Genomic DNA, 13,320 nt, shown 5'->3' with positions numbered 1-13,320 from the left:
TGGGAATAGAGCCATTGCACTCTCTCCAAGTATGATTGGCTGAATACTAGGGCTGGCCTCTCTCTCCAAGTATGATTGGCTGAATACTAGGGCTGGCCACTCTCTCCAAGTATGATTGGCTGAATACTAGGGCTGGCCACTCTCTCTCCAAGTATGATTGGCTGAATACTAGGGCTGGCCTCTCTCTCCAAGTATGATTGGCTGAATACTAGGGCTGGCCACTCTCTCCAAGTATGATTGGCTGAATACTAGGGCTGGCCATTTCCAGGGATCTCACAATATGATATTTTCACGATACTTTGGTCTTGATACAATATGTATTGCGATTTGATACTGTGATTTTGTGATTCTATGTTCCTAACATATTACTCACTATGTCTGCTGCAGAGAGACAGAGAGACAGAGAGACAGAGAGGCAGAGAGACAGATAGGACAGAGAGACAGAGAGACAGAGAGGCAGAGAGACAGAAAGACAGAGAGACAGAGAGGCAGAGAGACAGAGAGACAGATAGGACAGAGAGACAGAGAGACAGAGAGGCAGATAGGAAAGAGAGACAGAGAGACAGAGAGACAGAGAGACATGAGAGACAGAGAGACAGAGAGGCAGAGAGGCAGAGAGGCAGAGAGACAGAGAGACAGAGAGGCAGAGAGACAGAGAGACAGAGAGACAGAGAGACAGGGAGAGGCAGAGAGACAGAGAGAGACAGAGAGACAGAGAGACAGAGAGACATGAGAGACAGAGAGACAGAGAGGCAGAGAGACAGAGAGACAGAGAGACAGAGAGACAGAGAGACATGAGAGACAGAGAGAGACAGAGAGGCAGAGACACAGAGAGACAGAGAGACATGATAAAATGAGTTTTGATAAAATAAAAGTGCTGAAAACAAATTGTCTCCCTATTTAAAAAGAAGACAGTGAACAAGTTATGAAGGAGTTTTGGTCCAGGCAGGTACAACCACCTAAAGCAAAATAATATTGCGATATTGTCAAAACAATACGATATGATATATTACCAAAAATAATATCCCAATATGGAACTGTATAAATGTTTCCCACCATCACGACTGAATACCTGACCTTCTCTGATTGGTTGTCTGTGCAGGTGGGAGGTCCGTGGGCTGCAGCCATGCTGTCCCTGGACGAGCCATTGGACCTAATGCTCCCCCGGGGGCGTGTCAACGGGCGGGACAGGGGTGCATGGTCACCCCCCACCCTCACCCTCTCTCCGATACCCTTCAAGCGCGCCCGGCAGCTCCGCATGGCTGATGATGGCACAGCCGTCATAGTGCCCGCCTCCCCGGCCTCGTCACACACAGGTGGGTGACGACACACACACACACACAAACACACACACAGGTGGGTGACGACACACACACACAAACATACACACAGGTGGGTGACGACACACACACACACACACACACACACACACACACACACACACACACACACACACACACACACACACACACACACACACACACACACACACACACACACACACACACACACACACACACACACACACACACAGAGGTGGGTAACACAGGGGCTCAACAGCAGTACAAATTCCCATATTCTATTCATGGCTGACATGGCATTAGATAGGACGTACTAACAACACAAAACCTGACCTCATACATGAACAAGTTTTTTTGAACACAAAGAGAAGAGTGGGTGAACCCATAGCTGTAACACACTGCCAATCAATCCCTCTTATCAGATCACACACCCACAGGTGTTAGGTACTCTGACCGACCGATCTGACAGAGTCTGATCCCTCCTCACCCTTCCACAGGTGTGCTGGTGGTCTCCCGGGAGAGGCCAGAGACGCCCCCCACCCCGCCGGCCGTGGACCTCAGTACGTCCCCCTCCTCCCGCCACACCTCCAGCTCCCCAGAGATGACCAACGGGAACGCCGTCTCCCACCACATCATTGCAGGGGTGAGTAGAAACCATCTGACAGTACGGACACCTCTGAATTGTCCTGTTCCATTGAGGAGGAGGAGGAGGAGGAGGAAGAGGAAGAGAGATGCTTCCCAGCCAATCCCAGCTGTATCAGTTAGAGCTGATATCCTGTCACACCGTCCTCTCCCAGTAGATTATCTTTAATGAGAAAAGGCGAGGAAGCACGACACAAAGAGTCAGGAACACAGCGACAACAAGAGGGCTCACACACACGCTCACACACACTATAAACTATGTCACAGGTCAGTAAGTGCAGAGTGACTGGATGGGGTTTTAAAGAATTAACAGAGACAACTCTCTTCTGAGAGGGAGAAAAAAGAGAGAGAGAGAGAGAGAGAGAGAGAGAGAGAGAGAGAGAGAGAGAGAGAAAGAGAGAGAGAGAGAGATGACTACAACTGGACCACAATCCTCTCGCTGTCTAACAAATGTGTATGTGACAAATCTCATAAAATGAGACCAATTCCCGGTAGTCAGCTGTGCTTCTGCATTCATCAGTATGTGTGTTTTTGTGTCTGTGTGTGCTTGTATGTGTGTGCGTGTGTCTAAGTTTTGGCAGCTATGTGTGCATGCATTTATGTATCTGTGTGTGTACACGGTTGTACAGTATGAGTGTGTGTGTGCCCATGTCTGTGGGAGTGCTTGTCTGGGACTCACCGGGAAGCAGATAGGGGCTGAATGGTCACAGCCAGCAGCTCTCAATACAATTGGGAGCGAATTGAATTAGACGGCGTGAGGTCTGCATGGCTGTACCTCGCTGTAAATCTGATTACACACACACACACACACACACACACACACACACACACACACACACACACACACACACACACACACACACACACACACACACACACACACACACACACACACACACACACACACACACACACACACACTCACAATGCCCGAGGCCACTGAGTGCAAGTAACACAGAGAGAGAGAGACAGAGAGAGGAGCTTGTTATACGGAACACAGGACACATTATGTGTTTGATCAACAGTGCCCCCCCCCTCCAGCACAACCTGATTCCCTTATGTGAAGTGTGACAGGGGTGTTAGGAGCTGCTCTGTGCCCCTAATGTTGCCTGTGTGCTGTTGGTCCTAACCAGGCTGAGTCAGAAGACAGGGCCTGAGACAGAAGACTATCCTTACAGACCATGGGTCCATCCATTCACAGCACCACTGTTGGCTTTTATAATGTCCTAAGCCAAATATGAATGTTCACACCGCAGAGTGGAAGCAGAGGGACAGGAGAGGAGAGGGACAGGAGAAGGAGAGGGACAGGAGAGGAGATGGACAGGAGAAGGAGAGGGACAGGAGAAGGAGAGGGACATGAGAAGGAGAGGGACAGGAGAGGAGAGGGACAGGAGAAGGAGAGGGACAGGAGAAGGAGAGGGACAGGAGAAGGAGAGGGACAGGAAAAGGAGAGGGACAGGAGAGGAGAAGGACAGGAGCAGGAGAAGGACAGGAGAAGGAGAGGGACAGGAGAGGGACAGGAGCAGGAGAAGTACAGGAGAAGGAGAGGGACAGGAGCAGGAGAAGGACAGGAGAAGGAGAGGGACAGGAGCAGGAGAAGGACAGGAGGCCAGGGACAGGAGAGGGACAGGAACAGGAGAAGGACAGGAGAGGGACAGGAGAAGGACAGGAGAAGGACAGGAGAAGGACAGGAGATGGAGAAGGAGAAGGACAGGAGAAGGAGAGGGACAGGAGAAGGACAGGAGGCCAGGGACAGGAGAGGGACAGGAACAGGAGAAGGACAGGAGAGGGACAGGAGAAGGACAGGAGAAGGAGAAGGACAGGAGATGGAGAAGGAGAAGGACAGGAGAAGGAGAGGGACAGGAGAAGGAGAGGGACAGGAGAGGGACAGGAGAATGAGAAGGACAGGAGAAGGAGAGGGACAGGAGAAGGAGAGGGACAGGAGCAGGAGAAGGAGAGGGACAGGAGAAGGAGAGGGACATGAGAAGGAGAGGGACAGGAGCAGGAGCAGGAGACGGCCAGGAGAAGGAGAGGGACAGGAGCAGGAGAAGGACAGGAGAAGGAGAGGGACAGGAGAAGGAGAAGGAGAGGGACAGGAGAAGGAGAAGGACAGGAGAAGGAGAGGGACAGGAGAGGAGAGGGACAGGAGAAGGAGAGGGACAGGAGAAGGAGAGGGACAGGAGCAGGAGAGGGACAGGAGAGGAGAAGGACAGGAGAAGGAGAGGGACAGGAGAAGGAGAGGGACAGGAGGAGGAGAGGGAAAGGGAAAAGGGAAAATGGTGAAAAGAATGGAAGCAGAGGGAACAGATCTTGTGTGTGTGTGTGTGTGTGTGTGTGTGTGTGTGTGTGTGTGTGTGTGTGTGTGTGTGTGTGTGTGTGTGTGTGTGTGTGTGTGTGTGTGTGTGTGTGTGTGTGTGTGTGTGTGTGTGTGTGTGTGTGTGTGTGTGTGTGTGTGTGTGTATGTGTGTGTATGTGTGTGTGTGTGTGTGTGTGTTTGATGGAGTAAGACAGACATTCTAACCTCTAATCCTCCTCCATCCTCTTCATCCTCTTCTTCCTCTCTCTCAGGACTCAGCTCACATTCGTTATGTGGAGAGCAGAGCCTCCTCTCAGGCCTTCCAGTTCTTCGTGCCGATTGGTGCTGGGGCCGGACTCCACCTGCCGTCATCCATGTTCATTGGCCAGCCCAATGACAAGCGGGCCTCTCCCGATCTCTCAGCAGACGAACAGCTGGCCTGTCGCTGGAGGAAGGTGAGACACAGGAAGTCATGCAACAGGGGAAACATTTTAGCCTGGGCCCAGATCAGTTTCTGTTGTCTTGCCAACTCCTATGTAATGGTCATTGTCGAGACCAGGAGTTGGCAAGCCAGCACAAACAGATCTGGGACCAGGCTAGGACCATTTTGCTCTGCAGCCAGGTGTTACCATGACATAACTAGACACTACAAAGGTCATTGTTTTAACATTTCACAATGACAGTGGTGGATGTTCAACCTTTTCTCTCTTTTACATTATTCTCCCTATGTCTTCCACCACTCACCCCCCCCCCTCTCTCCACCCTCTCCCTCTCCCCCTCTCTCCCCCCTCTCCCTCTCTCCCTCTCCCCCTCTCTCCCCCCTCTCCCTCTCCCCCCCCCCCCTCTCTCCCCCCTCTCTCCCCCATCTCTCTCTCCCCCCCTCTCTCTCCAGTGCCATCTTCTCTTTGAGTCCCTGCAAGACCTTGTGGACCACGTCAACGACTTCCACGTCAAACCTGAAAAGGATTCTGGGTACTGCTGCCACTGGGACGGCTGCGCTCGCAAAGGGCGGGGCTTCAACGCTAGGTGAGATTGACCTCAGATCATGACTGAGAGGATTAACTAACCACTGAAATGTGTCCAACATAAGACATTCAGAACTCCTTCATGAAACCAGTCTTAACACCTCTATGAGTGTGTCGTATCATTCAAAACTACCTTCCTAACTCTACAGAAAATTCCTTGTACTCATTCAAGTACATTGTTCCATATGGGTATGCGTGTGCACCTGTTATTATACTCAAGTGTGTGTGTGTGTGTGTGTGTGTGTGTGTGTGTGTGTGTGTGTGTGTGTGTGTGTGTGTGTGTGTGTGTGTGTGTGTGTGTGTGTGTGTGTGTGTGTGTGTGTGTGTGTGTGTGTGTGTCTGTAGGTACAAGATGCTTATCCATATCCGTACACACACCAATGAGAAGCCTCACCGCTGCCCCACCTGCAACAAGAGCTTCTCTCGCCTGGAGAACCTCAAGATACACAACCGCTCACACACAGGTTGGTCAGACACTCACACTCAGACAGACAGACAGACAGACAGACAGACAGACAGACAGACAGACAGACAGACAGACAGACAGACAGACAGACAGACAGACAGACAGACAGATCAGTGCAAAAGACTGAAAAGATGCCCTCACTGTAAAAGTCACACATTCTTTTGTATGCTGTATGAACATGAAAACATTCCTCCCTTCATGCAATCTCTAACGCTAAAATAACGAATCAAGTTTATTGAATTGAATTGAATAACTTACCTGAATGTCTCTTCTCCTCAGGTGAGAAGCCGTACATCTGTCCATACGAGGGCTGCAACAAGCGCTACTCCAACTCCAGCGACCGCTTCAAGCACACACGCACCCACTACGTGGACAAGCCCTACTACTGCAAGATGGCCGGCTGCCTGAAGCGCTACACAGACCCTAGCTCCCTCCGTAAGCACATCAAGGCCCACGGCCACTCTGTAGCCCAGGAGCAAGGCTCTCCGGGTGGGCTGAGCTCCCTGCTCAAGGTGGGTCCCCTGGGGGTGGGGATGGGTGGAGGAGGGGGGAAGCTGGGGGAGTCGGAGCTGAGCTACATCAGTGGGGCCCATATCATCATCCCCAGCGCCGCTGCCGCTCTCCTGGGGGGCCACGCTCTGCAGGGCCTGGCGGGCTCCATCCCTCTATCCCGCCTCGCCCCCCGGCCCCTGGACCTGAGCACGCTGGGGGGGTGCCCCAGCTCCCCTTGCACCACCTCCATCCTGTCCTTCAATGGTTCTCCTCTGAGCCTGGCCACCAAGTCGTCCCTGGGGCTCTCCCCGGCCTTCCCCTCCTCAGCCCTGGGGCTGGGGCCCAACATGGTGCCCGTGTCCCTAGGAGGATCCATGGGGTCGTCCGCCTCAGAGCGCAGGGCCCACCACCACGGGTGTCACCACAAGGGGAAAATTCGGGGGGAGGAGGGGAAGGCCAAGCTTCATCGTGGGGGGGTGCTGAACCTCTCCACGGGGGCCTCCCATGACCCCCTGTCCTGGGTGGTCATCCCCTCCGGCACGGTTGTGCTCAAGCCAGCTGTGGTCAACTAACACACACACACACACATTCCAGAAGAGCTCAAGGGGGGCTGAGAAAACGTAGAAAAAGGTAGAAAAAAATTGACACGTGAAAAGAAAGAAAGTCTACTTTCAGGCAACTTAAACTTAACAACAAAGTCCACACCTCAGTTTGTAAAATTGGCTCGGACAAAAAAATGTTTTATTCATAAGAGAAACGTAAACTGAGGTATCTGGTACTGCTATCTTTGCATTTATCTAGCACATTTTGGGACCATCAACAACTCATAAATACATTTCAATCATGTGTAATTTTGTATTATTTCATAAGGCTTGCAACAGCAGCCCTCCTCACCTCTTCACCACATTCTCTGTCTCTGGCTTTTCTCACTTACGTTACCTTTGTTTCTGGACGGGCTCCATTGAAACGACAGTCTTCTAATGCTCTGTGTCCTTGCTCAAGCTCCACCTCATGTGTATGTATTGATAATGTTCATGTTGACAGTGTGCTCTGTGGCCTAGCAGTGAGGTAGACACACAAATGAAACAGTAGGAGGCGCTCACTGCTAGGCTAGCAACACACAGTACGTCCCCATTCCGCTGCTTTAAAGGTTACAGAAACTACTTCCTACAAAGTGCTGTGAACACAATTGGACAATCTTCCTGTTTTATCGGAAGTGAAGTCAAACTGATTTAGAAGGGGATTACGGTTTAATTGACTGCATCTCCTTACTTTAAACAGTAGGACGGTGCTATTGGATGTCAATCAGAGTGCCATCCACAGGAGCACACGCATTATTTGATGATGTGTATGTCAATCAGAATGACATCCAACCAAGGAGCACACAACCCCCTTTTAGTCAGTACATCAACCAAGGCTATAGTGATGTAAACCTCACAACTGCTGCTAACCTCTCAACAACTCTCCTCAAACATAACTGAAACTAAACGTGAGCACTTTGATGACTATTTTTGACAATCTTTTCCCGATTCGGGGAAGGTGACCATCGTGGACCAGCCCTTTCCACAATGACATGTGACGGGCTTGTCGTTGCAAACTAGGGGCTTGTGTAAGGACGCAGAGCAACTAAAGTCTTAGAAGGCAGACAAACGGTGTTATATCACCGAGAAAATGACCAATATTCTTCTTCTTTTTCTTCTCGGTAACGTCTATGGCACAGGTGTTGTTATGTACCCCCTGGAGGACAGGTGAATTACTCCGGTCAGTCAGCCTCCCAGTCCCATTCTACCAGTCCAATCTATTATTGTCTTGTCTATTATTGTATACTCTACTTGTCAATAACACAGTGAGTTAAGTACTGAGTATGAAAGGTCCACTCTTTAAGTAACACACTGTGTTGTGGAACAGTGTTTGAAATGACCTTTCATTAAAACCAGCTGTGTAAAACAGGTGGCTGTCCAGTGAAGAGTCCTGAGTCCTTGTGGAGTTGGCTGTTGGTTGCTTTGTTCCGACTTCAACAGTCCCACATTGTGACAAAAAAATATCCAGCCTTGAGGGTAGACTGGGAGCTGTGTATCCTGAACCACAGGGTGTGTGACACATTAATGGCTGATTGACACTATAGGGCTGACTCTAACCGTACCGTGCTGGCTCGGATTTTCTTTTCACATTGTTCTGTTTAGCATGGTTCCAGCATCATGGCGTAACCAGGCCAGGCTGCTACAGTTAGGCCTGGTTTGGCCCGCGGTGTGAATCAGGCTTTACTGCTACGTAGAGCTGGGCTGGTCACAGAACCACTGCCACACTACAAACTGCCTCACTTCACTTTTCCAAGGAAGTGGGGTTAATTCGCAGACTTCTAGAACAATTTACTTATGTTAGAATCCGTATGGTTCGATTGATGCATTCAACATGCACTTATACCGTACACACCAATGTCTTTGTTACGTTTTACAAAACATGGAGCTGCCAACTTGTACTTGTGGCTCTCTGGAAACATTTAGCCTTTCTCTTTGCATCTTCACTACCTTGGTTTTCCCTTCATTTACGCTCAGGCTTGAAACGGCCACCTTTCTCTGTGGACTCTGGGGTCCTTCCACAAGCTGGCGTCGCAGAGATATGATGTATGTAGAATGTTGAGTGAACCATGTTATGTGGGTATAGGAGGGGAGGTGAGCATCTCAACACAAGAAACATTCCCCTGAAGAGCCAAATACCCCTCCCCCTCTACTCTCTCTCTCCATCTTTCTTTAAAGGTCTTACATTTCCATTTTCCATGACGACATGTCCGTACTTTATTTTCCATGACGGCATGTCCATACTTTATTTTCCATGACGGCATGTCCATACTTTATTTTCCATGACGGTATGTCCATTGTTTTGAGAATAATTACAGTTATGGTTGTTTTTGTTAGTCATTTGTTTGTTGTTTTGTCATGGATGTTCAGACGAGACATTTTCTGATGTTGAAGCTTGGTTTTATATTTCTTGTGATGGCTGCTCTGTAACTCAGCTTTCTCCCTGGGCTGGCCCGGGATATGGAGGGGCTGTAGGGATGATGCTCCTTCCTGTCCTGAACAGGGTTGTGTTCATTAGGACATGCAACAGAAAACATAAAAACATGTTTTGCAATGGAAAAGTAGCGTTTCTGAGCGTTGGACACATCCAGATAGTCCCTTCCTTTCCGTCCGTTTGGTGCCTAATGAACACGACCCAGGTGAGTGGGGTCAGGGGATGGACAATTTATAATAATACTAATAAGATATAATCCTCACTGACAATCACACAGTTATAGAAGAGGCCCTGTACAGATCCTCACTCTGTGGAGAGAGTGCACACTCTCTGAGTCCATCTATTGGCAGGGTTTACCTCCAGACCCACACACTCTCTGAGTCCATCTATTGACAGGGTTTACCTCCAGACCCACACACTCTCTGAGTCCATCTATTGGCAGGGTTTACCTCCAGACCCACACACTATCTGAGTCCATCTATTGACAGGGTTTACCTCCAGACCCACACACTCTCTGAGTCCATCTATTGGCAGGGTTTACCTCCAGACCCACACACCCTCTGAGTCCATCTATTGACAGGGTTTACCTCCAGACCCACACACTCTCTGAGTCCATCTATTGGCAGGGTTTACCTCCAGACCCACACACTCTCTGAGTCCATCTATTGGCAGGGTTTACCTCCAGACCCACACACTCTCTGAGTCCATCTATTGACAGGGTTTACCACCAGACCCGCACACTCTCTGAGTCCATCTATTGGCAGGGTTTACCTCCAGACCCACACACTCTCTGAGTCCATCTATTGGCAGGGTTTACCTCCAGACCCACACACTCTCTGAGTCCATCTATTGGCAGGGTTTACCTCCAGACCCACACACTCTCTGAGTCCATCTATTGGCAGGGTTTACCTCCAGACCCACACACTCTCTGAGTCCATCTATTGACAGGGTTTACCTCCAGACCCACACAATCTCTGAGTCCATCTATTGGCAGGGTTTACCTCCAGACCCACACACTCTCTGAGTCCATCTATTGGCAGGGTTTACCTCCAGACCCACACACTCTCTGAGTCCATCTATTGACAGGGTTTACCTCCAGACCCACACACCCTCTGAGTCCATCTATTGACATAGAGGGCATCTGTTAGGGATTGGGTTTAGCAGACCTAGGGTTAGGCTAGACGAAGGGTTTAACAGACCTAGGGCTAGGCTAGACTAAGGGCGTAACAGACCTAGGGCTAGGCTAGACGAAGGGTTTAACAGACCTAGGGCTAGGCTAGACGAAGGGTTTAGCAGACCTAGGGCTAGGCTAGACTAAGGGCGTAACAGACCTAGGGCTAGGCTAGACGAAGGGTTTAGCAGACCTAGGGCTAGGATAGACGAAGGGTTTACCAGACCTAGGGCTAGGCTAGACGAAGGGTGTAACAGACCTAGGGCTAGGCTAGACGAAGGGTTTAACAGACCTAGGGCTAGGCTAGACGAAGGGTTTAGCAGACCTAGGGCTAGGCTAGACTAAGGGTGTAACAGACCTAGGGCTAGGCTAGACGAAGGGTGTAACAGACCTAGGTTTAGAGGAAGGGATCCTCATGACAACATCAACTGAACGAATTACAATCTGAACATCTAAAATGGTGGGTAGCCTGGAGAGGAGGGGGGGGGGGGGGGTGAATGGAGAAATGAATGAACAGGGTAGAGAGAGCGCATCCCACCCTCACCAGGGCCTCTCGTCTCTGAAGTCAGTGCCCACCCCGTTTCTCTCTCCTCTCCCTGCCTGATGCTGCCAGCCAGCAGGGAAACTAGGTCACTGAACTCTGTCTGCTCTCTGTTTTTTGTATATAAATTAAAGCCAAAAGGCTGAACTCTCTCACTCCCTCTAGCCGGTCAGCGGTCGCCACAAAGCTTTTCACCAGAGGAGGGTTAGAGTAAAAAACACACACAGGCAGGCACACACACACACAAACAGGCACACACACACACACACACACACACACACACACACACACACACACACACACACACACACACACACACACACACACACACACACACACACACACACACACACACACACACACACAAACAGGCAGGCACACACACATACAGGCAGGCACACACACACACAAACAGGCACACACACACACACACACAAACAGGCAGGCACACACACAAACAGGCAGGCACTCACACAAACAGGCACGTATGCAGACAGACAGGGTAAAACACTAAAACATGCATGCGCGCCCTCACACACACAGTAAACAAACCCAAATATCCAGTATAATCCTCTCTGGCTAAATATGTTTGGGGTTTTTAAGGAGTGGGTCAAAATAAGTCATGTTGCGCCGGAGGCTGCAGTGCTATCTCTGACAAGCCAAGGGAGGATTTGTGCTGTGCAGATTCACTGCATATTTCTATTTCTGCCTCGACCACTCTTAATCACTGTGGTCACACACACGGAGAGCTCCACACATGTACACACTCTCTAGCCTCCTCTTTGGTGGCCAGTATTTCTATCTCCCTCCAGGCAGGCTTGGTAGAAGCAAACCACATCCATGTCAGTGGACCGACCTCCAGTGTGATTTCAGAGTCAGATGATGTCACCAGTAACAGGTGTTAAGTAGGCTAGGTTTCCCTGGCAACAGTGGAATCCTCAGACATGACTGTTCTCCCCAGTCCAATCCCCTCTGTCCTTTCATCCCTTCATCTCTCCTCCTCTGTCTCTCTTGCTCATTGAAGCCAGAGAGAGAGAGAGGAGTGTTCTGGTAGCCTGGTCCCAGATCTGTTTGTTCAGTCTGGCGAATTCATGACAATGACAATAGGAGTTGACAAGACAGCACAAGCAGATCTGGGACCAGGCTAGGGTTCTAGGCTGCTGGGTGGAGAAAGCTGAAATTGACACGGATCCTATTCCAGGTTCCACATATTTCAATATAAAAATAAGCTGTTTGAATCATTAACCCTTTGGGCACGTTCTGTCATGTAATGTTCTGCACTTTTGTCTTCCCCAGGAGTCTTTATATTATAGGGGATATGCCAATTGCCAACAGTTGAAAATGTCAAATGTATAAGTCAATTCATTCTCAGTGGGTTGATATGGTTCTGTAATTTGCTGGTTTTGAGGACCAAAACAATAACTTTTATGTTGGATTTATGTTTTCTTTTTTAGAATTAACCCCTATCTGTCATAGTTGAAAAGAAGCGGTACTTTTTCCTGAAAGGGTTAAAAACAAAAAGCTAATTGACGCCAATGAATAATTAAGCTATAACGAGAGTCACAGTATGTGCTTAACACAGGAAAATTTGGGGCACTAAATTGTGATAGCTAGCAATATTAGTGCCACTTACAAGGGATGCCATTCATTGACTGAAGTGCCACAGCAGTGCGCAAGGGGTTAATTCAAGACTAAGGCCACAAGAGGCCTGTATCCAAGTTATTTTTTGCACATTTTTTGAGATATTTTAAATGTCAGTATTTTAAAACATATTCCAAGTGCCTTTTATTATAAGTGAAAATATAGAAGATATAAAAATATATGAAAAATGAAATCTATATATATGAATATATCTATTTTCCTGGCATCGTGTTCTCGAGGTTCTTGAACATGCTTCATTTTAGAGTTGTAAAAGTCTCCAATTGGTACAACATAGCTGTGTGCTTCTGTTTTAGAGGAATTTTATTACGATAATGTCAATGGAAAGAAAATGTTTAATAAAATCGCATTTGATACAATTTATTTGTCATTTTTCAGTTACTACATCCGGAGTGCTGCATCACACACACCACACCTTATATTGTTTTTAAATCACATCTCAATTCTATTTTAAGTGTTCAAAACGATTCCATAACAACTCAAGTTTATAACTGGCTTTTTAAAAGTGACTAGTTGTTGCCTCTGATGACATGCCCTCCAATGCTGAAGAGGTGCTCCACAACTGAAAAGGATGCTTGAACATGTAGGTACTCGGCAGCAATTCTGCTCAGTGTTGGACAGGAACTGCTGTGTGTCTTCCGGAATAACAGAGAATCAGCCATTGGGATCAGCAGCAGATGTCAGATGTGGGTTGAGAGGTACTACAATCTCTGGT

General features: G+C 48.9%; 1 protein-coding gene across 1 annotated transcript in view; it reads left to right on the top strand.

The window, feature by feature from the left end:
- The window catches only part of glis2b (GLIS family zinc finger 2b), a 77,938-nt gene extending 64,974 nt beyond the window's left edge, over positions 1 to 12,964 (top strand). The window contains exons 2-7 of the mRNA XM_071394859.1: positions 1,103 to 1,316; positions 1,799 to 1,944; positions 4,512 to 4,694; positions 5,132 to 5,265; positions 5,610 to 5,728; positions 6,010 to 12,964. Coding sequence (XP_071250960.1) covers positions 1,127 to 1,316; positions 1,799 to 1,944; positions 4,512 to 4,694; positions 5,132 to 5,265; positions 5,610 to 5,728; positions 6,010 to 6,794 — 1,557 coding nt within the window. The 5' untranslated portion in view covers positions 1,103 to 1,126 and the 3' untranslated portion in view covers positions 6,795 to 12,964. The remainder of the gene's footprint in view (positions 1 to 1,102; positions 1,317 to 1,798; positions 1,945 to 4,511; positions 4,695 to 5,131; positions 5,266 to 5,609; positions 5,729 to 6,009) is intronic.
- The last annotated feature ends 356 nt before the right edge of the window (positions 12,965 to 13,320 follow it).

The sequence above is a fragment of the Salvelinus alpinus genome, chromosome 1 (assembly GCF_045679555.1).
Source record: "Salvelinus alpinus chromosome 1, SLU_Salpinus.1, whole genome shotgun sequence".
In the NCBI taxonomy this organism is placed as follows: Eukaryota; Metazoa; Chordata; class Actinopteri; order Salmoniformes; family Salmonidae; genus Salvelinus; species Salvelinus alpinus.
This window is presented reverse-complemented; position numbering and strand designations above follow the sequence as displayed.